Source organism: Tilletiaria anomala (assembly GCF_000711695.1).
Source record: "Tilletiaria anomala UBC 951 chromosome Unknown K437scaffold_50, whole genome shotgun sequence".
NCBI lineage: Eukaryota > Fungi > Basidiomycota > Exobasidiomycetes > Georgefischeriales > Tilletiariaceae > Tilletiaria > Tilletiaria anomala.
Window position 1 is genome coordinate 37,277 of NW_013546972.1, and position 24,457 is coordinate 61,733.

General features: G+C 58.4%; 7 protein-coding genes across 7 annotated transcripts; 3 read left to right on the forward strand and 4 right to left on the reverse strand.

The window, feature by feature from the left end:
• Positions 1-2,565: 2,565 nt before the first annotated feature.
• K437DRAFT_268722 (putative alpha-isopropylmalate isomerase) lies at positions 2,566-5,019 on the forward strand (the record flags this gene model as incomplete). Its single annotated transcript, XM_013387369.1, has 2 exons — positions 2,566-4,724; positions 4,839-5,019. The coding sequence occupies 2 exons, from the start codon at positions 2,566-2,568 to the stop codon at positions 5,017-5,019; spliced, it is 2,340 nt and encodes a 779-aa protein (XP_013242823.1).
• Positions 5,020-5,053: 34 nt separating this feature from the next.
• On the reverse strand, positions 5,054-6,750 carry K437DRAFT_256982 (uncharacterized protein). The gene is made up of 2 exons (XM_013387370.1): positions 6,303-6,750; positions 5,054-6,056 (listed from the first exon to the last, which is right to left on the reverse strand). Exons 1-2 carry the CDS (start codon positions 6,605-6,607, stop codon positions 5,111-5,113), a joined length of 1,251 nt encoding a protein of 416 aa, XP_013242824.1. The 5' UTR covers positions 6,608-6,750; the 3' UTR covers positions 5,054-5,110.
• Positions 6,751-6,884: 134 nt separating this feature from the next.
• K437DRAFT_274517 (uncharacterized protein) lies at positions 6,885-10,976 on the forward strand (the record flags this gene model as incomplete). The annotated part of the gene is made up of 4 exons (XM_013387371.1): positions 6,885-6,938; positions 7,031-7,740; positions 7,830-7,914; positions 7,988-10,976. 4 exons carry the CDS (start codon positions 6,885-6,887, stop codon positions 10,892-10,894), a joined length of 3,756 nt encoding a protein of 1,251 aa, XP_013242825.1. The 3' UTR covers positions 10,895-10,976.
• A 564-nt stretch (positions 10,977-11,540) lies between these two features.
• On the reverse strand, positions 11,541-13,680 carry K437DRAFT_224861 (glycoside hydrolase family 16 protein; the record flags this gene model as incomplete). Its single annotated transcript, XM_013387372.1, has 5 exons — positions 11,541-11,763; positions 11,839-12,026; positions 12,110-12,625; positions 12,719-13,089; positions 13,218-13,680. 5 exons carry the CDS (start codon positions 13,678-13,680, stop codon positions 11,541-11,543), a joined length of 1,761 nt encoding a protein of 586 aa, XP_013242826.1.
• Positions 13,681-16,445: 2,765 nt separating this feature from the next.
• K437DRAFT_136459 (uncharacterized protein) lies at positions 16,446-17,111 on the forward strand. The gene has a single exon (XM_013387373.1). The coding sequence runs from the start codon at positions 16,569-16,571 to the stop codon at positions 17,061-17,063; it is 495 nt and encodes a 164-aa protein (XP_013242827.1). The 5' UTR covers positions 16,446-16,568; the 3' UTR covers positions 17,064-17,111.
• A 255-nt stretch (positions 17,112-17,366) lies between these two features.
• On the reverse strand, positions 17,367-20,845 carry K437DRAFT_268726 (multicopper oxidase; the record flags this gene model as incomplete). Its single annotated transcript, XM_013387374.1, has 13 exons — positions 17,367-17,840; positions 17,927-18,032; positions 18,116-18,208; positions 18,285-18,316; positions 18,383-18,983; positions 19,052-19,548; positions 19,617-19,662; positions 19,743-19,753; positions 19,829-19,944; positions 20,007-20,041; positions 20,113-20,143; positions 20,211-20,300; positions 20,365-20,845. 13 exons carry the CDS (start codon positions 20,843-20,845, stop codon positions 17,367-17,369), a joined length of 2,613 nt encoding a protein of 870 aa, XP_013242828.1.
• A 1,048-nt stretch (positions 20,846-21,893) lies between these two features.
• On the reverse strand, positions 21,894-24,212 carry K437DRAFT_256987 (uncharacterized protein). Its single transcript, XM_013387375.1, has one exon. It carries the CDS (start codon positions 23,840-23,842, stop codon positions 22,091-22,093), a length of 1,752 nt encoding a protein of 583 aa, XP_013242829.1. The 5' UTR covers positions 23,843-24,212; the 3' UTR covers positions 21,894-22,090.
• Between the last annotated feature and the right edge of the window lie 245 nt (positions 24,213-24,457).

Sequence of the window (24,457 nt, forward strand, 5' to 3'; positions counted from 1 at the left end):
GCGAAGGCTCGATGAGAACCTGGCTTAGGTGTTTGCACGTGGATACGGAAGCAAAGGTGCTGTTTCGCCCTTTTGCTAGTGTGCCCAGGCGATCGAAAGGGTCATTCAGTCTGTATTATTAGTCAGTACATACATTGCAGACCTCTACTCCAAGACCAGTCAGTGTATGTAGCTAGCTCGGCTGTGACTGGGAGACGTGAGCTTCCCTGGCATTCTAGAACCAGGGGCAATCGAACGCACTGCACACTCTCCTGAAACATTGATCGAGCTCAGGATGAGCAACCGGTGCACATTGCACGGCCAACACGCTCATACTTCGAGGCAGGCAAGGAGTGGCATGGCTCGGTTCTGTTCGGGTCGGTTAGATGTACCGGCTCTTGCTGCAGAGATTGCTTTGTTTACCACACCACCAATAATAATCAAGGACCACGCGGCTGTGGTGTGCAGTTGTGCTGAAAGAAGAAAGAGGATATGGAGAGCGTCCACCTCCAACTGGACAACAACAACAACAACATGGAGGTGCCACTGTGCGCACACTGCCTGCGGGCCTGGCTGGCGGCACAAGTGCAAATGTCTTAAAGTGCCACGTGTGGGCGCCGTCAAACCCGGAGATCCGGAGGCGGGGGGGACCACCCCCTGCTGTGTGCCGACGCCCTGAGTGGAGAGTACGAGTAGAATATGGATGAACGCGGGCCATGGGGGGTCAGCGTGCATTGGGCACCGAAGGGCCGCTCCATCGGAAACTTGCGATCATCAATGATTGCCATCTCTACATAGACAGCCATGCGGGCAGCATGGCTGGTATAGTAAGTGGCATGTACAGTAAGCCATTCCCTTGCACTTTCCCGTTTCCACGCTTCCACGGCCATATCAAAGTCCGTCTGACAGTCTCGCACGCTCCTTGTCGATCGTCTGTTCGGCTATTCCGCTACTGAGATGCGATCTAATACCGAACAGCTGATCCTGCTGCGATGCATACATAGCGGACCAGATCCGCTCTCAAATGGGCCTCGTTGCCATTTGCCACGCGGATCCGGCTCGCATGTTGTTTGCCCGTTTCCAGACTTCTGGCTTCCAGGCTCAGACACCGGCTTGGAGCTCCACTTCGCAATTCAGTGTACAGATCGACATCAATGGCAAAACGCTATTGAGACCCAAGTGAACATCCAAAGATTCAACATTCAAGGCCTGCCCTGGGCAGAGCCACCTACTTGAGCAACTTACCATGTAGTAGACTGCCATGACTTACTCATCCATGATCTTCGCTCATCAGCCATAGGCATTGGACCGATTGCTCAGAGTCTTGGGCCTATCAGAGACGATCCACCGCAGGCGGGCGGGGTCAAGGAGAAGCCGCACATGGCCGCCCAGGGAAGAAGCCATCACCACCTCGAGCTTTCTTCCAGCGCAAGCCGCAACGTGCCGAAATCGCAATTTCGATGTCCACGTCAGGCTCGGAGGTCTCCTGACGGCGGACACTGGACAGCACATCGCACGGCCATCTCCAGCGGAGAGCCGGTAGATGTGCATATTTGATTATCACGTTGCGCAGACCAGTATGAGCGCATTCATCGCACTTGTCAGCTGGCAGCCGGAGGCTGGCCCAGGTCAGTAGGTAGGCAGAGTAGAAGGAGGCCCCTCCTCCCCCGCTGACTGCTTGTTGGAGGGGACTGTCAAAGGGTGAAGGTGACAAGGCGTACAGGGTGAGATGTGATCTTGTGCGGTTCACACTTGCGTCGACTACTGCAGCAAACCCCCAACCCAGAAGGGTAGTCCGACAGGCATCAGTCGACACGTCTGTGCCGACTCCCGCATTGTTGACAAATGTCGACTAGATTGTCCGCTGAAGTAGGGTTATAGCGTCACTGGACGCGTTGCATGCCTGACGGCTCGCTTAAGTCTTGACGGGTGACGTTCGCCGAGTTTGTCGAACAAACAGTTTGTGACCATGCCGCTCCTCAGTTGCGCAAACTGGAACCATGTTGGCAGAACGGCTTGTTGGCTTCAACCTATGACGTGTCGCTATGTAGACGCGTCTGGCTGCGGCATGGCCGAGAAGAAAAGTCTGCGGTGAGAGCTTGCTTACGTCTTTGTAGAGATTAGCGATGAGATTGGGTACATGACAATAGATCACTCGTGTACAACACATTGTATCGTTGCTTCCTCGTGATTTAACTGATCGATTAGAACATGTCAGGCAGCAAGCAAGCGTCTGCAAGCACAAAGGGATGAGTGAGATAAGTGAAATGTAGTAGGATTATGTCATGTACTACTGGGCGGGTCTGCTAAAGGTGGATGAGCTCTCGGCCGAGAGTATCCTTCCGCCGCCAGTTTTCTCCGCGCACAGCATCTAACCGACGGTGATGGTGGACATGCATGGTGACTCGCTACACCAACAAACAAGCAAAAGGAGTGCATGATGGCATCGCATCTTCTTCCACCTCGGACACTTGCCAACCCATCCGAACGTCGGCAAACGCTGGACGGAAGCAAAGGATACGCATGCCCACTGGCTACCAGCGTCAGGAAACCCCCATTTTTAGCTCAAACAGCAGCCAGCCCACCATGTCGACCGCACAGCCACGCACGCTGTACCAAAAGATCTTTGACTCGCACCTGATCCGCGAGGAGAAGGACGGGACATGTCTGATCTACATCGATCGGCACCTCGTCCACGAGGTCACCTCGCCGCAGGCTTTTGAAGGCTTATCGATCGCCAACCGCAAGGTGCGCCGCACCGACTGCACACTCGCCACTGTTGACCATAATGTGCCGACGGTGAGCCGGAAGAACTACCGGAGCACCAAGACGTTCATCGAGGAACCCAGCTCGCGCACACAGGTGCTGACGCTTGAGGAGAACACCAAGCGCTTTGGCGTTACTCTCTACGGCATGACAGACGACCGGCAAGGGATCGTGCACATCATTGGCCCCGAGCAGGGCTTCACTCTGCCCGGAGCGACGATCGTCTGCGGCGACTCGCACACGTCGACGCACGGCGCGTTCGGCGCGCTCGCATTCGGCATCGGCACCAGTGAAGTCGAGCACGTGCTCGCGACGCAGACTCTGCTACAGAAGCGCGCACGCAACATGCGCGTCCAGGTCGACGGCGAGCTCGCGCCAGGCGTGAATAGCAAGGACATCATCCTCCACGTCATCGGCCAGATTGGCACTGCCGGCGGCACAGGCAGCGTCATCGAGTTCTGCGGCACGGCCATCGAGAAGCTGAGCATGGAGGCACGCATGAGCATCTGCAACATGTCCATCGAGGCTGGCGCCCGCGCAGGTCTCATCGCACCGGACCAGACGACGTTCGACTACATCCAGGGCCGCCCACTGGCGCCCAAGGGCAAGCAGTGGGACGACGCTGTCGCATACTGGAAGAGCCTCCCCACGGACGCTGGTGCTGTGTACGACGTCGTCGTCAAGATCGATGCCAAGGACATCCCGCCGACGGTCACTTGGGGCAATTCGCCGCAGGACACGGTCGCCATCACCGGCTGCGTGCCTGACCCTAAGAACGCCAAAGACGAGGCACAGGCGCGCGCATGGAGCCGCGCGCTCGAGTACATGGCGCTCGAGCCAGGCACACCCATGGAGAAGATCAAGGTCGATAAGGTCTTCATTGGCTCCTGCACCAACGGGCGCATCGAGGACCTGCGCGAGGCGGCGCGCGTCCTGCGCGGCAGGAAGATCGCCCCGCACATGTACGCCATGCTTGTCCCCGGCTCGGGCCTCGTCAAGAAGCAGGCGGAGGCCGAAGGGCTTGACAAGATCTTCACCGCCGCCGGCTTTGACTGGCGCGAGGCCGGTTGCTCGATGTGCCTTGGCATGAACCCAGACCAGCTCACACCCGGCGAGCGCTGCGCCTCGACATCCAACCGCAACTTTGAGGGCCGCCAGGGCCCCGGCGGCCGCACACACCTAATGAGCCCCGCCATGGCCGCCGCGTGCGCAGTCACCGGCTATCTGACTGACGTGCGCAAGCTCGTCGGCGCGGACCACACCAAGGTGGGCGCGGACGCCTCGGCGCCTGAGCTGCAGATCAGCGACTCGAAAGCTTATCTCGGCGCGCCGCCCGTCCCGCCGCCTGCACCGGAGACCACTGTCTCCGCTGCTGCTCCACAGAAGCTGACGGATGGGGACAAGATTGGCGACGTGCCCGCGTCGAAGATGGCCGCCGCTGGCAGCGGCCTGGAGAAGTTCACCGTCGTACGCGGCTACGCGGCGCCGATCGAGCGCTCGAATGTCGATACGGACCTGATCATTCCCGCCGTGTTCCTCAAGACGATCCAGCGCTCCGGGCTCGGCAGCGCGCTGATGCACTCGATCCGGTACGACAAACAGACCGGCGTGCCGCTGCCAGATTTCGTGCTGAACAAGCAGCCCTGGAACGAGGCCAAGTTCATCGTCGCAGGCGAGAACTGGGGTTGTGGCAGCAGCCGCGAGCACGCCGCGTGGGCGCTGCTCGACTTTGGCGTCCGCGCTGTCATCGCGCCGAGCATCGCCGACATCCACGCCACGAACCTGGGCAAGAACGGGCTTGTCGCCGTCATCCTCGCGCCCGATCAGGTGCAGCGCGTCATGCAGGACGCCAAGGATGCCAAACAGATCACCGTTGATCTCGAGAAGCAGCACGTCCTCCTCGATGATGGGACCGCGTTCGCGTTCAAGATCTCTGACTTTACTAGGCACTGCTTGCTCAATGGTCTCGACGATATCAGGTGCGTTTTGCCTTGCCGCAAGGACGAGCTGAAGACGGAGGACGCGCCTTGCTGACCCCCCCCCCCCCGCCTCGGGAAAACCATGCTTTCTCACTCTTCCCGTTGCCTCTGCAGCCTAACGCTGCAGCACGAGAAGGACATCCAAGTATTTGAAGCGATGCGCTCAAAGGAGACGCCATGGCTTGACGGCTTTGGGTATGCGGGTAGCGTCGCCTCTTCGGCAGCCAGTGTCGCGCAGCAGTTGGCAGACAAAGCGAAAGAGGCCGTCAACAAGGTCACTGGCACCGATTGGTGAACGCATGCATCTTCACTTTGTGGAACACCTTTGTATACTCGAAGACCTCAAAATGTAACATGCAGATGTGTATAAACAGATGCTGAGCTCATCACAGCTTCTCCTGCTCACTTAGCTGCACACGGACAAGCTCGGCGAGCGCGCAGGCATGCTTCGCACCGGCGCGGACAGCCGCGCGGACAGCTGCCTGATCCGTTCCCATTACCGAACTTGTCACCATCGCACTCTTGCGGCCTTGCATGGGAGTTCCCTCCGCTTGCGCTTGTTGCTCGAGCGGTGGCGCCTCGACACTCGCGCCCGCAGAGTGCAGGACCCCATGCACCCTCCCGTTCTTGTCCGCGAGCACATGTACGCGTGTGCCGAGCACGTCTTGTTCCTCGAGCGTCGGGTCGAGCACATATGCCGAGAATGCTGCATGTGCACCTGCGCTGCCGCCACTTCCTACGCTGTGCGCCTTGCTGCCAACCTCAGGCTGAGGCTGTGCACCTTGTTCTACCGGCAGCAGACAGACGGTCACACAAACGGGCAAGTCATTGCGGTTGGACAGCGTTCGGCCTCCTGATTCTGGAGTCAGGTCCAGTAATTCGAAATCGATGGCCTTTGACACTCGCTGAGAAAGTGCGTCATTAACGCCCAGTGGATCGCGTGCTACGGTATCTGTGCCCGCTCCTAGTCCGATCGCACCGGCCAGAATGGATCCAGAGCCAGCGACTGCCCCTGCGCCCTTTCCTTTTTCCGCTGCCGCGCATGCGCTATTGGCTTCATAGCTGACCGCTCTTGTGCGAGGGATACGCGTCAGTTGCAAGGCGGCGTTGGCGGCCAGCACAAGCGCATCTTCTACATTCCCACCAGAAAGGGAAGTGATGAACGCGTCGATGTTCAAGATCCAGTAGCGCGCATTGGGCGGTGGAGTGATGCAGAGGTCGTCCAGCGGAACAGATGCACCCAAAGTTGTGAGAAGAGATGTGAGGGAGACAGAAAGAGCGTCGAGTGATGGTGTAGGTGTCGGAAGGGGGGAATGGACCAGGGCATTTGAGCTGAAAGAGGAAGGACGGCAACGTCAGCACGTCTTTGTGCAGGCTTATGTAGTCCGCCGTGGATCGTGTACAGTCTGAACGACACACAGATGCAAAGAATGTAGACAATGAATAGCTATACAATTTGTGCGAGGAAGGTGATTGCACTGCATGATGAATGGGGCCTTGAATTCGGCTGCCCATGTGCCTGAACACGTTCCAAATTGGACCACACGCGGCCCTACCTGTCCCAGATCTACCACTCACAATTGAACAGAGCATTCCATGCCACCTCTTGCTTTGCCCGAGCTCGAACCCATACCTTTGGTGTCGATATCGACCTGGCAGCTAATGCCTACCGTGACGTCAGTCCCACCAAGGTTGACCCGCGCGGAGGCGTTCGCAGTGGGTACAACGTCCGTCTGCAGGTGGATCGAGCGGAAAGCATGCAGAGGTCGTAAATCGCTGCGTTGTGTTGGCGCATGCGAGGCAGATCCTACATTCCCAAATGGCTGGAGAAGACCGCTAAGAATGTAAGATGCTTGCGAAGTGGAAAGGAGTGGCGCAGGCATCTTGCGGTCGTCCGCACCGAAAGGCCTAAGCAGTGAGCTTGTGGAAAAGGAACCGAGACCGCGTGCAAGCGAGAGCGGGATGATGTCGCACACCTGTCTCCTCAGCCGTGAGTGCCAACTTCAGGAATTGCAAGTTGTTTTCCAGGCCAGCAAATGTCGTCCATCAGGCCGAAGAAGACCGTGTCCATTCAGACTTCAGATGGGCGGCCAATCCAATGTCAAAATCCGGCTGGTGCAAGAAATGGGTGGGTCACGTGACACTCTTCATCAACACGCGATGCGACGCGAAGGAATGCCGCGCATTGGACGGATGCACCGAAAAGTGGAGAGTGTTTGTTTGGCGTGTTTCTTTGTTGATCGACCATCCAACCCTTCCTCTCCATCTCTCCATTGTCGCTGCTCATCCTCTCCTGCATTCCCCAGTCCCTCTCGTGCTTGCCTTCCGACCCACCTCCCCATCAAGCAGCCGTTACCAGGCCATCGGAACTGACGCATCGCAAGGCGCAGTCGTCGTCATCATCATCGAAAAATTCCCTCGCCAACGATTGGACCTCGCTCGACCACACCATCGCTGCCGATATTGCGAGAAGCCATCAGTCAATCAAACCCCAGCAAACGTCGGAGTGGAGAGCAGCGTACCAGCTTTCTACCACACCGACCACGCACACGTTGCCCATCATTTTCGACTCCCTCAAGCGAAGTGTGGGGCTGACGCCTTCCGTCTCTTTCCAGCGGGTTCCCAGCGCGAGCTCCACCACTGGAAAGGCCCAGGGCGTCGGCGGCAGCACCAACACTGACACGGCTACCTCTGGCAGCACTAATACCGCTGGCACTGGGGCTGGCCTCCGCCGCACGGCCTCTGGCACTTTCAAAGCCCATCTTGCCGCTGCAAGTGCCAAGCTGACCGCATCCAAAAGTGCACCGGCCATCGCCACTTTGCTTGCCTCCGCCATGACCGGGCGCCAGCCAGCCGACGCCACGGGCACTGACTCACTTGATCAGAGCTGTCAAAATGGTTTAGAACACGTTGCTGAAGAGCACACATACGGCATACTTGTCCTGGAAGATAAAAAAGGCCGCGAAAAGGAACGGTTCCCGATGAATCGCAATGTCATCTCCATGGGCAGGTGCGTGTCAAGCGACATGGCTCTCGCAAAATGCGTTCATTAGTGTCAGACTACTAACGCCCCACTATTCCCTTGCTATTTTTATTATGTTGCAGAGCGATGGAGAATGACGTGCGATTCCTCAAGAGCGAGATCTCACGCGTGCACTGTCGCATCATTTTCGATGACAATACAGGCGAGGTGTGTAACACTTGCATTCTAATCTTTGGACTCGGAAGGTGAACCAAGCTTTGGCACCCCCGCGTGCTCGCAGGCATCGATCGAAGTCCTTGGCTCGAACGGCATCGATCTCAACGGCATCCATGAGGCACCCTCGGCGTTTCCAGGGTCGAATCTCATTCCTCTATGCGAAGGTGACCTCCTCTTGATTGCGAAACGGTTCTTCCGCATGCGCTATCCGGGCGGCACATTTGCGCCTCTCCCCAAGCAGCCTGTCCGAGCTGATCCTATCATCGACAGCCCCGCCAACGCTGGTCCTGCAAGAAAGGGCCGCAGCAGCAACGTAGGGGCAGGAACACCGGCACGCAGGCGCGTCCGCATGTCTCTCGTGGCTGCTGCAGAGGTGTACAGCCCAGTACCTGCACTCCCAACAAAAACGGGCCTGTTCGCCGCAACGGAACGCCTGAATGGCGCTGAAGCGGAGCAGTCTATCCGCCTTATTTCGCCCTCCGCATCTTCATCCAAGGCGTCCACACCACGCAAATCCGCGCTGGCGAGTCCTGCGAAGCGTGGTACACTCAACCCAGGAAAACGCGCAAGCTTCGCTGCTAACCTCGAGATGGGCCCGACACCTTGTGGTATCGATGTGTTGGGCCTCGTCAGCCCAATGCGTGTTCTTTCTGCCCAAGAGCTCGGCGCCGAATGCTACCTGAAGAACCCGAGCCTCTTCGATGGTGCAGACCAAGGAACCCATGACGAAGAGGACGAAGATGTTGTGCTCCTTGAAGAGGTCGAGGAAGAGAGCGAGGGAGAAGCAGACGATGACGAGGCCTCTGTGGAGGGGGGCGAAAACATCGTCGCAGATGCCGAAGTTGATATTGATCAGCAAGCCGAAGCCGAAAGGGAAGCGGAAAGCGACAATCAGAACATGAATCCAAACGTTACTGAAGTGCTAGCGCAAACACCAGCAACCCCTCTGTCCATGCCTTCCATCTCTCCGCGCAAATCCAACCGTAAAGTTTCATTGCGCACCGAAGCGCTCTTGCGCGCTAGCAGTGCCGCGTACCGCCGCATGTCAGTCGACCCAACGAACGTTCCTCTGCCTGCGAGTGCGCCAGGCACGCCGGTCGCGCTTGCGGTTGCTGATCAAGGACAAGCGCTAGTTCGGGATGACTCAGACGACGAGGAAGAGGTTGACCGCAGCTTGAGCCTCATCACCTCGCCCTCTCGTCCCATCAACGAAGAACGACAGGAGCAACAACAGCGGGATGATGCTTCAGCGAACGTGCAGGCCACAACGCCTGCGAAGCAGCGAAAGCCGCTCGGGACGTCATTTATGACGCCGCAGCCTGCCAAAACAACTGGCTTCGCCTCACGTTCTCGCGCTCGCATGTCGCTCGGTGACTTCCGTGACAGTCCACGCACCGCTGGCGGTGCCGCTAAGGGAAGTCGCAGCCTCGTCACGAGCTTTAGCTTCACATGCGGAGCGCAGCAGACGCTCGAGAAGGCCACGGAAGAGGAGAAGACTGTTCTTCACCAGCTTCTCACGGACCGCCTAATGTTGCTTGAAGAGGAGGAGGAGGCTGCACTCATTGAAGAGGAGAACAAGGACAAGCAGCGTGGGCAACCTGACGCTCATATTGACGTCGGTGAGGGCTCCATTGTCGAACTCACGCCCGAATCAGCACCAGCTCCTGCTACATCAGACAACGACGCCATCGTTGTGGAAGAGAGCAAGCAACCAGTAGTGGCAACCTCTGATCCTGCAACGGAACAACTGAAAAAGCGCGGACGCATCTCGAATGCTCAGAAAGCCAAGGATGTAACTGTCGAGGTCGAAGAATTCGCAAAGCCCAGCGATGTCGTTGATGGCGAGCACGTAGCCGCCCCCCATTGCCTTGCAGGCGAGACCCCCATCCAAAAGGAGACAACGGAGCGAGAGGACATCAACGATATGGACGCCGCATCTGACGGGCGCGACGTTATGTTGGATCCGGTCAGCCTACCACAAGAGCCATTGGCAGAGAAGCCAGCTGCATCGACAGCCAAGAGAGCCCCAGCCCGAACACCCCGGGCTAAGAAGAGCAAGGCGACCGCTCAGCATGACGAGCAAGACACCGCCGCCTCGTCTACTTCTCACCCTGAGACTGCTACTGAAAAGCTTGCGCCAAAGAAATCGCTGCGAGGTGGGCGTCATGTGGTAAAAAAGACAGATGAGGCTGAAGTGCCAGGGGAGGTAGCAGTTGACGCGGCGACGGCAAACACCGAAGGGAAGAAGACGGCAAGGGGCCGCAAAGCCGCCAAGGCGGCTGCGATAGTAGACGACGACGCGCCCGGCGAGGCAAACGAACCTGAGGGTGCTGCCGGTGCTGCTCAAGGACAGGGAGCTGTGCCAGGGGAGCAGGCCGAGGTACCCGAAGCAGCCAATGCCGTTCCCGTGCAGACAGAGGCAAAGACTCGTAAGACTCGTAAGCAGCCGGAGGCTGACGCGCAGGAAGCAGCGCCGAAGACTGCCACTCGTCGTGGTCGAAAGGCAACGAAAGAGGTGGAAGCCGTGGCTAAAGCTGAGCCTGCAGCTGAAGAACAACCTGAACAGCAACAGGAAGAGCAGGTACAGGAAGTGGAGATTGCAGCTGAAACAGCAGCTCCTAAACGTGGACGGGGGAAAGCAGTGACGTCCAAGGCCAAGAAGAACGCGGCACCGCTCGCTGACAATTCTGAAAACGTGGTCCCCAGCTCGGATGCCGCACAGGCCGACAACGAGGCGAGCTCGCCCATGGCGCCATCGAAGAAAGCGCCGCGCGGCGCGGCACGCAAGCCGGCTGTACGCACGGCCGCAAAGAAGGCTGCGGCCACCATCACCGAAGTGGTCGTCGGCGGTGATGCCAAAGCAGCCAAAGCTCGTGTCACCGAGGATGCCCCCTCATCAGATGCTGTCGACATCGAGAACATGCCGATGCGCACGCGCGTTACTCGTAGCACTCGCAGTCGGAGAGCCTGATGCAAACCGATCTAGCTCGTTGGAACCTTCGCCTTCTTCTGTATCATTCTTTTGCTCTAATTTCGATTGGATCTATACTTGTTGAGGAAAGGCGTGGAGCCCATGTAACGCGACCACCGATATAAACTGAAGGCAGTTACTCTGTGCACACTCGTCTCCCTCTGAACCTCTGGATTGAATTTTACAAGTTCGTAATTAACTGTGTCTACACGTGTGCACGTAAATCGTGCAGAGTCGCACATTCCTGTACCCTTCGATGGCACCGAATGCTAGCAAGAGGATGCGACTCTAATTGTAAAGCTGTACTCCCATCTAAAGGAGGCGCTTGTATTGCAGGGTAAGCATGATGGTGTTGCAGATTGCCAGTGACTCGGCGCAATGTGTGGGTGGGATGTGATGGGTCCCAAGTCGATGCAGTTGTATGGGGCTGGAAGATTAGAGAAGCGTAAATTGTTCGTGCGGGATCAAGGCTTGCGATGGGTTCAGCAAGCGCTGAGAATAACCGAGGCAGGGATCTACTGATTGGGAGCCTGTTGCAACGAAAGCTTGTCTATGGTGCTTTGGCAGGCAACGCGAGGCGAATAAAGATGAAATAAGATGGGATGGATCCGGAAGGCTAGAGGTTTGGGGGATGGAAGAATACTGATCACGCATTCTTGGTATTCTGGGTGACGGCGCAGAGGGACGGGTTCGTGGTTCCAACCTCTGCTTTGGGCACGTACGCCGCCTTTTGATACGCAACGAGGGGATCGCCGGGGGTAGTACTCGCGGGACCCGAGCAGCCCTGCGAGTAGAGCTTGTTGCGCGGCCAGTTCTGGCCGTAACCGCCAACTTCTGGTGAGTTGCCCCAGGTGGTGAGGTTGGGGTTTCTGTACAGGGTTAGTGGGTGCGACGAAAGTCAGCTGGATGCACACGCAGCCGGTCTACAGAAATGAGCTACCCACGTGTAAGCCACGATATGACGGTTGATGTAATCCTTAGTCGGGTAGTCGGAGGGGTCGCAGCCAACGTTCTGGCCTGGCAATTGGTAGACTCTGATCCAGTCGACGTCCATCATGTTGGGCCACTTGAGACCTTTCCAATTGGGGGTGCCGAAATTCTGTGAGATGCCCAAGTTCATGATCAGGTATAGCTGAAAGCCAGTGCGAGGTTGGTCGTAAAGCGTCAGGCCTAGGCAGCAGTATCGCACCGAACGGATGACTCGCGAAAACTCACCGGCTCCGATGGGATGGGACGTCTGGAGATTTTGGACAAGGGGTCGGCAGCCAGCGACTCCGGGCCGAGCTTCCAAGCGGGCTTCCCGCTGGCTTCCCACCAGATGTACCCGTCATCACCCGGCTCATATTCGACCGCGTACTCGGAGAAAGTGCCGTTCGTCATCCTACCCGTGAGCGGATCCACCGCGTACTGCGTCGCGTGTTGGTCCGTCGGCGTGACAGCTGAGACAGCCTGCTGGGTGACCTCACCGGTGTAGGTGTTCATGACCGTCCCTAAGCCGATCAGGTCTGGCTCAGCGACGAGCTTGTAGTACGCATTGAACGGCGCAAACTGAGCCGACTGCGAGACTTTCATTTCCCCCTCGGACACTTGAGCCTCGAAGATGTCAATCTCGGGAGCAGAGCGGCCGCGGTAAGACCCATCCGACAGCTTGGGGCCCGGATGGTCCTCGCCAGAGCATGTGCAAGCTGAGAGACGCTGGCCCGGCAGATACGATAGGGCTTGGGTGAAATGCTGTATGGGCAAAAGGCCCGAGTTTGGTCAGTAGCAACATCCTCCGATCCCAAGCATTCTTCAAGGGAGTAGCAGCGCCAGCAGCAAACACACCTTTGAATTGAACGCACAGTCGCCTAGGTTGAGCGTGTCCGGATTCGGCGTCCCCATGGCCCAGTTGGTCTGGTTGAGCATCGTGCCAACATCACACGTCTCGTACGAGTAGGGCCACGTGCCCTCAAGCGTGGCGCCATAGCCGGCTCTGCCGAGGTTGCCCATCATCCAGATCGCAGGCCAAAGTCCCGGGACCTTGGCCAAGCCGGGCAGGCGGACGGAGACGACCACAATGCCGCCGGTGAAGCAGAACTTATTCCACGTCTGGACCATGCCGCCGCGGAAGTTGAGGTTGTGCTCCTCATGCTGGCTGAGTGTGATGCGCAGTGCGCCGTCCACAGTCGTCACCGCCGCGGGGTCGTACCACTCGTCTACGTAAGAGTAAGGACACGTCGTCAGGCCGGTCAGCGACAGTAGCCGAACAAGGGAGAAAGTGAGAAGAGGGACATGCGCAGCACGGCGCAGCGCCATGCAGAGCGGAAGGGGGACGCGGACTCACAGTTGTTGGTGGCCCAGTAGTGCAGATCGACCGCTTCCCAGAAGGGGTCATCGCCGGGGTAGAAGCTGCGGCCGTCGGTGTTGAACTCGTCGGAGAAGACGAGGTTGTACGTCTGGCCGTCTGTGCCGAAGCGCGTCCTGGCCGAGCTGGGCGTGTCGGGGTCAATGAGCGTTGTGCGGACGTTGGGGACGCTCGACACCTGGCCCGACCCGTTGGTACCGCCGAGGCCGAAGCCGCCCTGGTTGCTGTATTGCCGGCCAAAGTAGTGGCTGAGGACCGGGTAACCCGCGAAGAGCATCAGGAGGCCGAGGCTAAGGATCGAGACAGAGCCGATATTGAGAATGGCGCGTGAGGTCCAGCGCGAGGCGTTTGCGTCGTCGACCTTTTCCGGGTCGTGCAGGTCGTCGTCCGGCTCGGGCTTGCCGTCCATGGTGTCCCAGCTGAACGGGTTGACAGAAGTCATGTTGACAATGTCCCGGAACGTCATCTTCCGCCCACCGATGATGAGGCCCGAGCCATCGCCGGGGGCAGTGATTGGGTAAGTTTTGTCGTCCCCCCAATCGCCGGTGTTGTCGGCATGCGAATGGAACAGCGTGGTGCTATCGTTGCAGTGGCCGTAGCTGAGGCTCTGCACCGCTGGCAGTGAAACGGGGCCCGAGCCTGAACGGGAGCCAGCAGCAGCTGCTGCACCATCGAGCAGTGGCTTCTTGCTGCCGTGGTTGTGGCTGGTGCTCGACGCGGGTGGGGGGTAGGCGCTGTCAAAGCCGATGATGGAGAAGGTGTGCGGGCGCGGGTTGAACTTGTCGTTGATCATCGGCATGGGCGGCGAGTGCCCAGCAAACTTGCGTGGACCGCCGCTCCTCGTGCCACCGCGGGAGGAGGCGACGGAGTGGGCGTCGTCTGACGTGCTCACTTCGGACGACGGACGCTGGGTGCCGCCGCCGGGTGCCCTTGGGAGCGACTCGCTCGAAACGTTGGCGAACGCGCTGATGGAGCCGATGACAGGACTGGCATTCTCTGCGGCTGCGGCGCGGTTGAGTGTGCGCTTGCGCGCAGCAGGCGTGAGCGCCGCGATGCCGGACGCGGAGAGCGTGGTGCAGTGACCATAGCGCCTGGTGTACGCGTCGTCATCGGCAGCGGGTGCCGCGACACCGCCGCCGCCGTTGCTGTTGCCGCTATATCGCCACTTTTCCGCGCCTGCCCCGGGTACCAGCCCCTGTTCGGCGCGGGAAGTCGAGGGCGGGACATGCTTGGCCTTGGCCTCCTGTGCAAGCGCATGGGACCCCTTCGAGCGAGACATCAATGCCGCAGCCGATGGCGGTGGGATGGACGATGGCACTGCGCGATGCCGTGAGCCTCCTGCTGCGGCTAGCGCGCCGGAATGGTTCCACGCACTACCGTTGCCACTGGCAACGGCGTCCTGCAACGACACGGCAGCGGCGCTGTGGTATGTGATGATGCTGTGGTCCGTGACGGCGCTATGGTCCGTGCTGACGCTGTGGTCCGTGATGACGCTGAGGTCCGTGATGGCGCTGACCGGCCGCTCCGGCAGCGGCCGGATGGCTGAGAAGCGCGTGGCGTCGCTGAGCTCGGCGCCCAAGTCCGTCAGGGGGCTGCCGCTGCCGCTCGGGCTGCCAAAGGAAGCCCACTCATCTGAGGCGTCCGTGCGTGGCGTGCTGGCGGACACGGCGAGGGGATGCCGCTGCCGCTGGCGCGCGAGCGAGTCCGAGACATCCTCGCGCACCGCGATGGGGCCCGCGGGCACCCTAGTGCCTCTGCTGCCCATTGATGCTGCGTCTGCGGCCAGCTGCTGCTGCTGTTGCTGCAGGTCCTTGGTGGCCGGGATGAGCAGTCGGTGCAGCTTGCGTGTGGCCGCTGAGTGGCCGCTCGCGTCGCTGTCGGCCGCTTGCATGGAGACACCGCCTGTTCCTGTTCCTGCAGCTACGTGTGCGTGTGCTGCTCCTGCTGCCAACGAGGAAGAGGAAGAGGATAGCCCCGAGGCGAAGGGGTTCTTGTTGCCCTCGTCGCCATCGTCGAAAGACGGTGCGCGAGATAGGAATGGATCATTCGATTCTGCCCGATTCTGCAGCGGTTGGTTCGTCATCTGCCTGTTCTTGCCGCTCTGCTTGCGGCTGGACATGGCGAGTGGGGATGGCCGAGTGGAGTGCATGTACGCGCTGTGAGTCGCAAGACTACTAGCAGTAGTCGCCGTGTTGCCTTTCTTCTACCCGATCTCCAGCTCGGGCGTGGGCACTGTCGACGCGGGCTTGCGTCCTTTCCTTGCTATGTTCTGCGGCGGCAGATCCCTGAGTGCGAGACTGCTAGGAGCATGCAAGTGCGAGAGGCTGTGTGCTGTGCGCCTGTGGGCCGGCCGGCGCAAATTGCAGAGCCTGCCGAAGACTTGTGAGAAGAGCACGACGCTCGAAACTTGGTCAATCTCTCTTTTCTCCTTTTTCCCCTCTCCTTTGGGGATGGATGCCGGACTCGGATGGCTTCGTTCACCGCAAATGGTAGTGTCCGTCAAGGGAAGCAGCTGCGTCGTCGTCGTCGTCGTCGCCGGCTGCGTGGGCGGGATACTAGCAAGAGAGGTTGGTGACCGGGGATGACCTGCCCTACATACGGGCTGGCAGGGATGTGCCTGCACGGGTGCACATGTCTGCAGTCCCTATCCAACCCAACGCAGCAAATAGCAGCCAGCCCTCATAGAATTATGCACTGCTCGAAACTTGATTGGATTTATCGTCCGTAACCAAATTACCGCACCACACACAGCGGAGGAGGCGGAGGACAGAGGACACGGGCTCAGTGCCGGCAGCGGCGATCGCCAAACTGTGCACACCCGCACCCACACTCTCGATCTTCTCTAACAATTCAACTCGGCTCCTCTCCTTGTCGACGCCTTCCTCCTGCATGGCGCAACAGCGGCACAGCACCAGACCTTCTTTCTTATTTGTGCTCTCTCTGGCCAACGTTGCGCCTGCCCTGGACTGCTGATGGTGGATTGCCGCCTCGAGCCTGCCGCAGCTCCACCCAGCGGCGATCTCGGACGCCAGGACTGTGTAACACATCCTTGCACTGGGCTGCCCTTGATTTGGGAGCCGCCACGGCAGCTCTTCGGTGCCTGTGAGCCCCCACAAGTCAGCGAAAAAGAAAGAAAGAATGGATCCACTCTTCTTGAAACTCACCCAGAGCGGTTGGCCGGGTGCGACACGGCTGCAGTGCTCCTTTGTGCGCTTCAGTCGACTGAGCCGGCGATCGCCCCCACCAGTTTGCGTTAGTGCACCCCCGAATCCAGTGGCATTTCATGGGTATTTGGAGCAGGCTCCCCGGAACTCTCAGGACTGGCACCGAATGCGAAGCCACTGCAGCGCATTGCCGGCGGGGCGCAACGCGGATGTCCGACAGGCTGCTTCTTGCAACCCAGCTCCACAGACCGACCATGTAAACACACATATAGGCGAGCCGGTGGTCATCGCTACGAGGAGCGGGGGGATGCAGCTCTCACTTCCCACCAGGCCACCGCATTCTGGAGATGGACTGCTGACAGTTAGTAGACGGCGGCAGCGAGTGCGAGCGGCAAGAGCGTATTCTTCGTGCCTTCCCGCGAGAGGCACGGGGAACAATGCCAGTGGCGTGCAGGTTTGCTTCAGAAACAGCACCCGAAGGTGTTGGTGCCGAGAAACTTACTCTCCCATGTATATATCTCGACTCGAAGTCGGTATGGCGCCTGGGAGGCCCGCGCAAAAGGGAACAAAAAGAATCGGTCTGCGACTTGCCCCCAGCCAGTCCTCCATCGCATCTGACACAGGGCGTCCAGGTGCAGGACGGCAGGGGTCAAGCTTCTGAGCAACGACACGCGCACAGCGCGTAAGCTCCGCTCGCGTACAATACACCTATCTACACACATCACAATGTAGAAGCATGCAGCGCCGGGCGGGCCGACGTGGGGTAGCCAGTGTCCGGGAAGAGAAGAACAGTACATGTCCTTGCAACGATAATGACGAGCGAAGAAGCATTTCCGAATGGAGCGAGAGGAAGAGGGGGAGAGCGTACGCGCGAAGAAAGAGACAAGTAGCACAGATGCAATGCTGTGATACAACAGAAAGGCGCACAGAGAAGAGAGGCGAGGATGAAATAGGGGATACCGCATCAGGCGAGCACGAGTAAAGGCCCCGCAGCAGAGGCAATGAGCAGCGACAGCAGCGCGGCGAGCACGCCGCGGGCCGTAGCTGCCACGCTGGACTCGGCGCCGGTCACGACGGACCCGGCTCCAGCAGCGTTCGCCGCACGGCCCGTCGCTGTAGCAGCCGCGCTCGTGGCAGCACGCGTCGTCAGCCCGAGCGCGACGGCACGCGAGACGCTGAGGGCGCTCGCGACGCTCTGCAGCGAATGGCCCGCGCTGCGCGGGTCGCCCCACGCGTTCGTCGGGTCGACCGTCGCGGGCCAGATGCCGCTGCGCGAGCCCGTTTGCCACGACTCCTCCAGAACCGCCTGCACCGGGTCATTCTCTGTTAGGCGGAAATTGCTCGGCTGTGCCGTGTACTTGCTCGAGAACGTCCCGCGCGGCACCGTGTCAATCCCCTCAAGGATCACGGTCGCCATACCTTGCATCAGGTGGTCGTCCTGCACAAGCGGTGAGCCGCAAAGCCGTGCGATGTCACTGACAACTCGTCACCTGCTTTCACTTTCTCGCCTACGCTGCAACTCACAATGTGGCAGTGCAGCATGACCGCGGCACCGTGAGCGTTCGCGACGAACCTGATCGTCGTCCACGCGTTCGGACCGATATCGAAGCTGTCTCTCATCGGCGGGTTCCTGCGTCCAAATGTGGCAGCCAGATGAGCATCTATGCACCCTTCTTGCACGGCAGCGCCGTTTCAGCGCTCCCATTCACTCACTCGAAGTTGAACTTGACGCCGGCGTTCTGCGCCTCTTCGACAGTGTCATATGCGAACGAACCGGAAGCTTGTCCAATCACCCAGAAATGGTGGCTGCGGTTTGTGTAGCCGATACGGGGACGGTCAGTGGGGGAGTTGTACTCGGCACTTGGCTAACGTCGCCACTCACTGATGCAGATGGAATGGGTGCGGAGCATTGGACTGGGAAAATCGAACGAAAAGATCAGTAAAAGATGGCCTTCACAGAAATGGGGAAGAAAGGCTGACTTTGCCGACGATACTGTATGGTGGATTCTCAATGACGATATCCACGACAGAGCCGTCAGGGATCTTGGGGCTCAGCGGCATCATGCTGGTGTCAATGTCCTCCAGGCTCTTGCCTTCCTCCGTCAGTTGGAAGAGCACCGGATCCCGTTCGTCCGCCTGCACAGTGTTCATCGGCTGCTCCGCAATCTGCCACACGTTAAGTGAGCCCTGAGATATGTACGCGTGCAGCGTAACATTGGCATACGTCGGAACCGCGCTGGACGGCTCGAAAGGAATATCGGCTGACTGGTTCCACTGAATCGCGCTTGTGCTGATCGCGCCGCCGTATGTGACCGACGAGTTAATGCGGTTGTGCAGGTAGTTGAACCCGTCGTCGATGCTCGGCGTAACCGTGTCGCCGACGCTCGAGTTGTACGACAGCAGTGCGAACCCCTCGATCGGCTGCAGCGCACGGAGCCCTGTGAAGCGGATAGGCCAATCCTGGTACGCTTTCGACTCGTCCAGCTCAATCATCACGCTGATCCGCGCGCCGATCGTGAGCTGCGCGAACTCGATAATTTTCGGCTGCACGTACAGCCCATCGACAGCGACGAGCCACATCCTGCCAGGTCACAGAAGAAACGGGTTAGATGCCTTCTGAGTGCCATGGGCGCATGGCAAAGTACATACCTGTGGTTGTCGATCGAGAAGCTCGAGTACCAATTCGTCTCTGCATCGATGATCTGAAGTGACAAATAGCGCCGGCCTGCGGCTAGCGCCGCGCCGGCATTGTACACCGTGATCGGCGCCGTGGTATTTTGGCATTTGCCGCCGAAGTACTCATCCAGCACGGTGATCGCATCGAATCCATGCTTGGGAGCGACCAGAGACAGGCAGCCCTTCGACGAGAACCTAGTTTGCACATCTGAGTTCTGCGCCAGCAGGATGTTGGTGACAGGCTGGACGACGGCCGTGTAGTTGTCATGGCAGTACTGGCGCCCGCGACCATTGATCAGCAGTGAATCCATACATGCTGGAGGCACGCCCGTCGTATGAACTTCGAGCTGCATCTCGTCCGCAGTGATGTGCCACTGGTCAGTCCGGAAGTGGACGGAGTAGTTGCCCTCGGCCCATTCCAGCTGGTTGATCGTGTCAATGTCGTTGGAGATCAAGGACCATGGCTTTGCCTGTAGAAGCAAAGTCACACATTAGCACCAAGCCAGTGCTGGACAGCGGACCTGAACCACAGATGCACCCGTGTGCTCTTGGGCCGGACGTAGATCGGCATACGAAGCCCATCACTGAATGAGCCCCGAGGTTGCACATCGTTCTTCAGTGTGACTTCCAAACAGCTTCACCGCCAAGAGTAGCACGAGCTGACCTGTAGTAACCCTATCATATCGGAAGAATGCAGAATCAAATGTTAGCGTAATCGAAGGAAAAGCAACAGGGTGCTTCAGCACGTACTAGGGTATGACTGTGAGCCCAGAACGCCCCGTATTGGCCTTTGACTTGGAAGCGATACACATACTGCTCTCCGTATGGAATGTTCCATTGCGTTACGCCAGGCACGCCGTCCATGTCTAAAGGCGAGTTGAAGCAATTCAGTGCATGCAAGCCTCGCCGCCATAGCTGCACGACTCACGAGGAGTTCCGATTTGGTAAATACCATGCCAGTGACTATACTCAAGCGTGAAAAATATCAGCAGTTTAACACGGTCCAACGAACGAACGAAGAGTAGGCGATTCACATTGCGAACGGTGTGCTTGAATTGTTGATGACTGTAGATCGGTCCGGAGAATGTCAATGAATTGAATTATGAAGGGCTTCCTCAACTGTCGTACTCACCAGTGATCTGGACCCAGTCGTCCTCGTCCCAGACCAACGTTTCAGCAGGGTACTGGCCATTGATAAGATAGTGGATCCTCCCAAAGCCGTCTACCAGAGTAAATAGATTCAGAAATTTGCTAGTAGCGTCGTCGCCTCTGATTCATAAGCCCACCTGGTGCATACCACCCCTTGCTCACGGTGATTGTGAAGGTTTTGTTTGGCGCTGGGAAGTTGCCATCGGTGTAGATCACAGGATCATCTCGTTTCCGTACGATGTAGCCCTTCTCTTGAGTGATACCTCCAATGATCGGAGAAGCATAATTGCGCTCTCTATCCACTTCTCCCCTGCTGAGCAGATATCCTTTCTCCAGGGCGAGACCACCAATGATGGGTGAAGCGTAGTCTGAGTCTCGAGGTTGCTTGACCGCACTGGCCTCTCGCGTTACCAACCATACATCGAGGTCGTCGCGGGAGACGGGAGGAACGCGAGGCTGAGCAAAGAACTTGGTAGACAAAGCCCCCGACGCGAGCAGCGAGAAGATGATGGAGAGCGCACCTAGGCGCGGGGCGAGACGCATGATGGGCGGGGGAACGCAGTTACGGACAAGGCCTCTGAGCTGCAGGGCGATAAGGTAGTAGAATCTGTCCATCATTTTGGAAAGGCCTCACGAGCTTTATATGCAGGCAAGAGATCAGATCTGAAGCCACCGAAGGCCGTTGCTCGTGGTAATTACGCGGGCGCCACTTGCTTGAGACAAGTGAAATGGCCTGCTCTTTGCTTGTCCTCAAGCCCCAAACTCATTCGGCAAGAGTCAGTAGAAGAGAAGAGCGCATGTGGCGTATGTATGCTGAAAGTTACCCCCCAAGTAGTGGCTCAGCACCGTTTTTGATGCGGTCTGTTCCTGCTAAAGTCAGTAAAGCCATGGAGCACAGAGGATGCGGGCGGGCTTATGGGAATCGGTTTGGTGCCTGCGTTTCCGTAATGAATTATCAGCATGAAACTCTCGACTCTGGAGGAAGCGTGCAGAACACATTCTGCACAGAGCCAATCCGCTCAAGCTGACAATGTTCTTTGGGTAGCCGCAAGAAAAAGCCTGAGGACGCCTGATGTGCTCTCGGCACGTGTCAATGAATGCATTGCTTGACCACATCCGAGTGGTGTTTCTCGATGTTCTCTGCTCGCTTGTGTTTTTGTTTGCTTGCTTGCTTTGCGTGTTTGTTTGCTTGCTTGATGTAAACGTAATCGTCTCTAGTCCTAGCAGCGAGTGGTTAAAATCAGAGCGTGGGTATCGAGGCACGCAAACAAACTCAGACCCCGCACAAGTCTTGGTGTGACTCGTGTCTGTATCATATACCAGGCTGCTCACGCGCCGCGTTTCGTTTGCAATGGTGGCAGTCGCAGGTGTGAGCAAGTGGGAGCCCGAGTGCCAGATCGAGGGCAAGCGACACAACAACAGGCAACAACAAGCAATTGGCGGTGCGGGACCTTGATCGCCAACAAGTAACGCCGTGCATTGGGATGAGAGAAATGCGAGCGGAAGGACGTAATGTGCCGTAGGACGGACGGAGGCGAGTGCCGCAAAGCCCGCAACTCTCGACACATGTGATATACAAGGCCTGACCGGCTCGCACACACGGCGGTTGCCCTGAAGCACTCTATGCATCGCACGTAGAGGTAGAAGTGCTGCAGCACAATTCACTCCGGGACTGAATGTCATGCCAATCAATGGTGTATATAAGTACAATGAGGTATTCAACAAGTAATGCTAATGTGTAGGCCGGACACCGACCAGAGCTGCTGTGCAGCATCAGCTGAGATCCAAGGTATCGTCCCTGATGAATAGCTCTTCGCCATGCATCGTCCTCGAGATCCTTCGCCTTGCCACGGAAGGCCAAAATCAAGTGACGATGATGGCATCTTCCCTCGACCCTCCTTTCTTGGCCGCCGTTGCCGTCGTTATTATCCTCGATCTGGAAGAGGCGTTCGGACTGCCCGACCCGTTCACGTCCTCGCCCGCGCGTATACGCGAGCCTCGAGTCCCACAGCGCCTGCGTTTATACGCAGGCGCGATGCTCTCTCCACTCTCGATGCTGCTGTCGCCGGCGAGATCGATGATGGCCGGCTTCCCCCCGTGCAGCGCCTGTGCTGCCCTTTTCGCGTCCATTTCGCTGCTCGTCAGTTGCCTCTTCTTTCCCTTTCCCTTGCTCTTGCCCTCAAGGAGGGCACCAGGCGCACGCGGGCCATTGCTAGCGGTGGCGAGCGTCGATGGGCGCATGGCGTCTGCGTATTCCTTGCCATAACGAAGCTCGAGCGTGTCCGACGGCTTGCCATGCTTGAATCTGAGTCCTTGTACAGCCTTCTTCTTCAATCCTCCAAAGAAGCCACCACTGATGGGTGTACGGCAGACGGGGCAGGCGTGGCGCATCGGATCCAAATCTTCAACGGAGATGCGGCGTGTACCTGGTTGACGAGTCAAGGAGGAAGATACCTGAGCCGGTGCATCGGCCGATGAAGATGAATCTCCGACGTTCGCACGATTTGCTTCCAGCCCTCCATTTGCACCGCCGCTGCTGCCGCTTCCGTCGATACCAGGTCCAGCACTGCCAAATTGAGAACGGAGGATACCCATAAGAGCGCGGAAATGGTGAAACGGGCCCTGCTCTGCAGGCGCACTTTGTTGCATCCTCAAGTGTACGCCATGTGCACGTGCTGCAGCGAGCCATGCCTCCTCTGCGTCACCCAAAGCAGTCATATCGCCGGCAAGGAGGGCTGCCATGCGATCCGCGGTGGCAGAGGGCAAAGGCTGGATGCCAGTTTCAGCCAGAACACGGCGAATGCGAGCCGTCACAGGCTCCATCTGGCGGAGAAGGGTCGCATAGCTAATATCCCCAAATGATCCAGGCATGAATGCGGCGCGACGTGAGCGTGCTTCAGCTGCCGCTTTCTCCGCTTCCGTCTTGGCCACTTGGAACAAGCACTCGCCGCACAAGACGTGCCCGCAGGGTGTGGCAACTGCGTTGCGCGGCGCTTCGAAGCAGATAGGACATGCATAGTCGGCAACCAAGGGAGGAAGCAGCTTCTGAGGCAGTTTGGTGACGTGAGAAGGTTCCAGCTGTAAACCTTCGCTCGAGCTGCCTCGCGTTTGCGCCGCGGGTGACTCGGAATCGGCCATGGAGGATCTTCGAGACCCTCGCTCGACTTGTTCTTGTGGCGCGTCGGATTCACTGACAACGATAGAGGGGGACGATGTAGAAGGAGTTAATAGCAGCTCTCTCGCCGAAGGCAGGGTCGAGAATACGCCAGCAGGTGGCGAGCGTGGATCGGCGGCGAGAGTGATAGGGGCGTCAAAATCTTCAGCGTCTGAGCCGAGGTCGGTGGCGGCCACGTTTTGCCCTGAGATGGACACGTGGGTATCATGCAGCAGCTGCCCAACTCGAGCAAAGCTGATCGGGCCGGCCCCGTTGACAGTTTCAGTAACGCCTGAACTCGCAACTGTCCCTGCGACTCCATGTTTGCCACCTGTTGGCGCCGCGTCATCAGCATTGGGGTCGCGTATCACAGACTCTGAAGCGCCTGTAGATTCGTGACTTGAAGCGCTCAGAAGCGATCGACCTTCGATGGAATCTTCGCCTTGGGTGCTATCGGCCATGCTGACCGATGGGCTCAAAGCTGATGCTGCAGACGACCTGCTCGACTCTCCTGGTAGGAGTGGACAGTGGTTCATCGCCGCGTTATTTGAGCTTTGGCCCCTCTCCGCTGCGCTCAGATGTGACATTTGATGCACTCAAGCTGTCCCTGTCTCGTTGCTGCTGGTACATGTGAAGATGTTGCCTCGGTGCCGTACGAGGCCGGGCAGACTTGTGCCGGTGGCGCTGAGAGGAAAGCTATGGGTGGAGCTCACCGAGTCCAGGAGCGATCCTCGGTGGAAGCGACCAGCTCATATGAGCCCGGCCTAGCTTGATTCGTCAACAGCCTTGCTGACATGAAGACCTAGTCTTGTCGGTTGCCTCTAAACAAACTCTTGCAGGCTCTGGCCTGGGGTAGACCTGCTGGCTATTCCGTGGACGACCTGGCAACAAGAGGCTGTTTCGCGGACGCGGTCCTCACAGCTCACCTTGATAAAGTTGCATCACGTGACAACATTTCTGCAGCCGGAGCAGTGCGGGTGGCCCACAGAGCAGAGAGGAAACTGAACGCCAGCTGGCCACAGCCCATGGGCGCGCTGCAGTCTTCTCACGCCAATGAATGTCCGCCATCCTTTCCT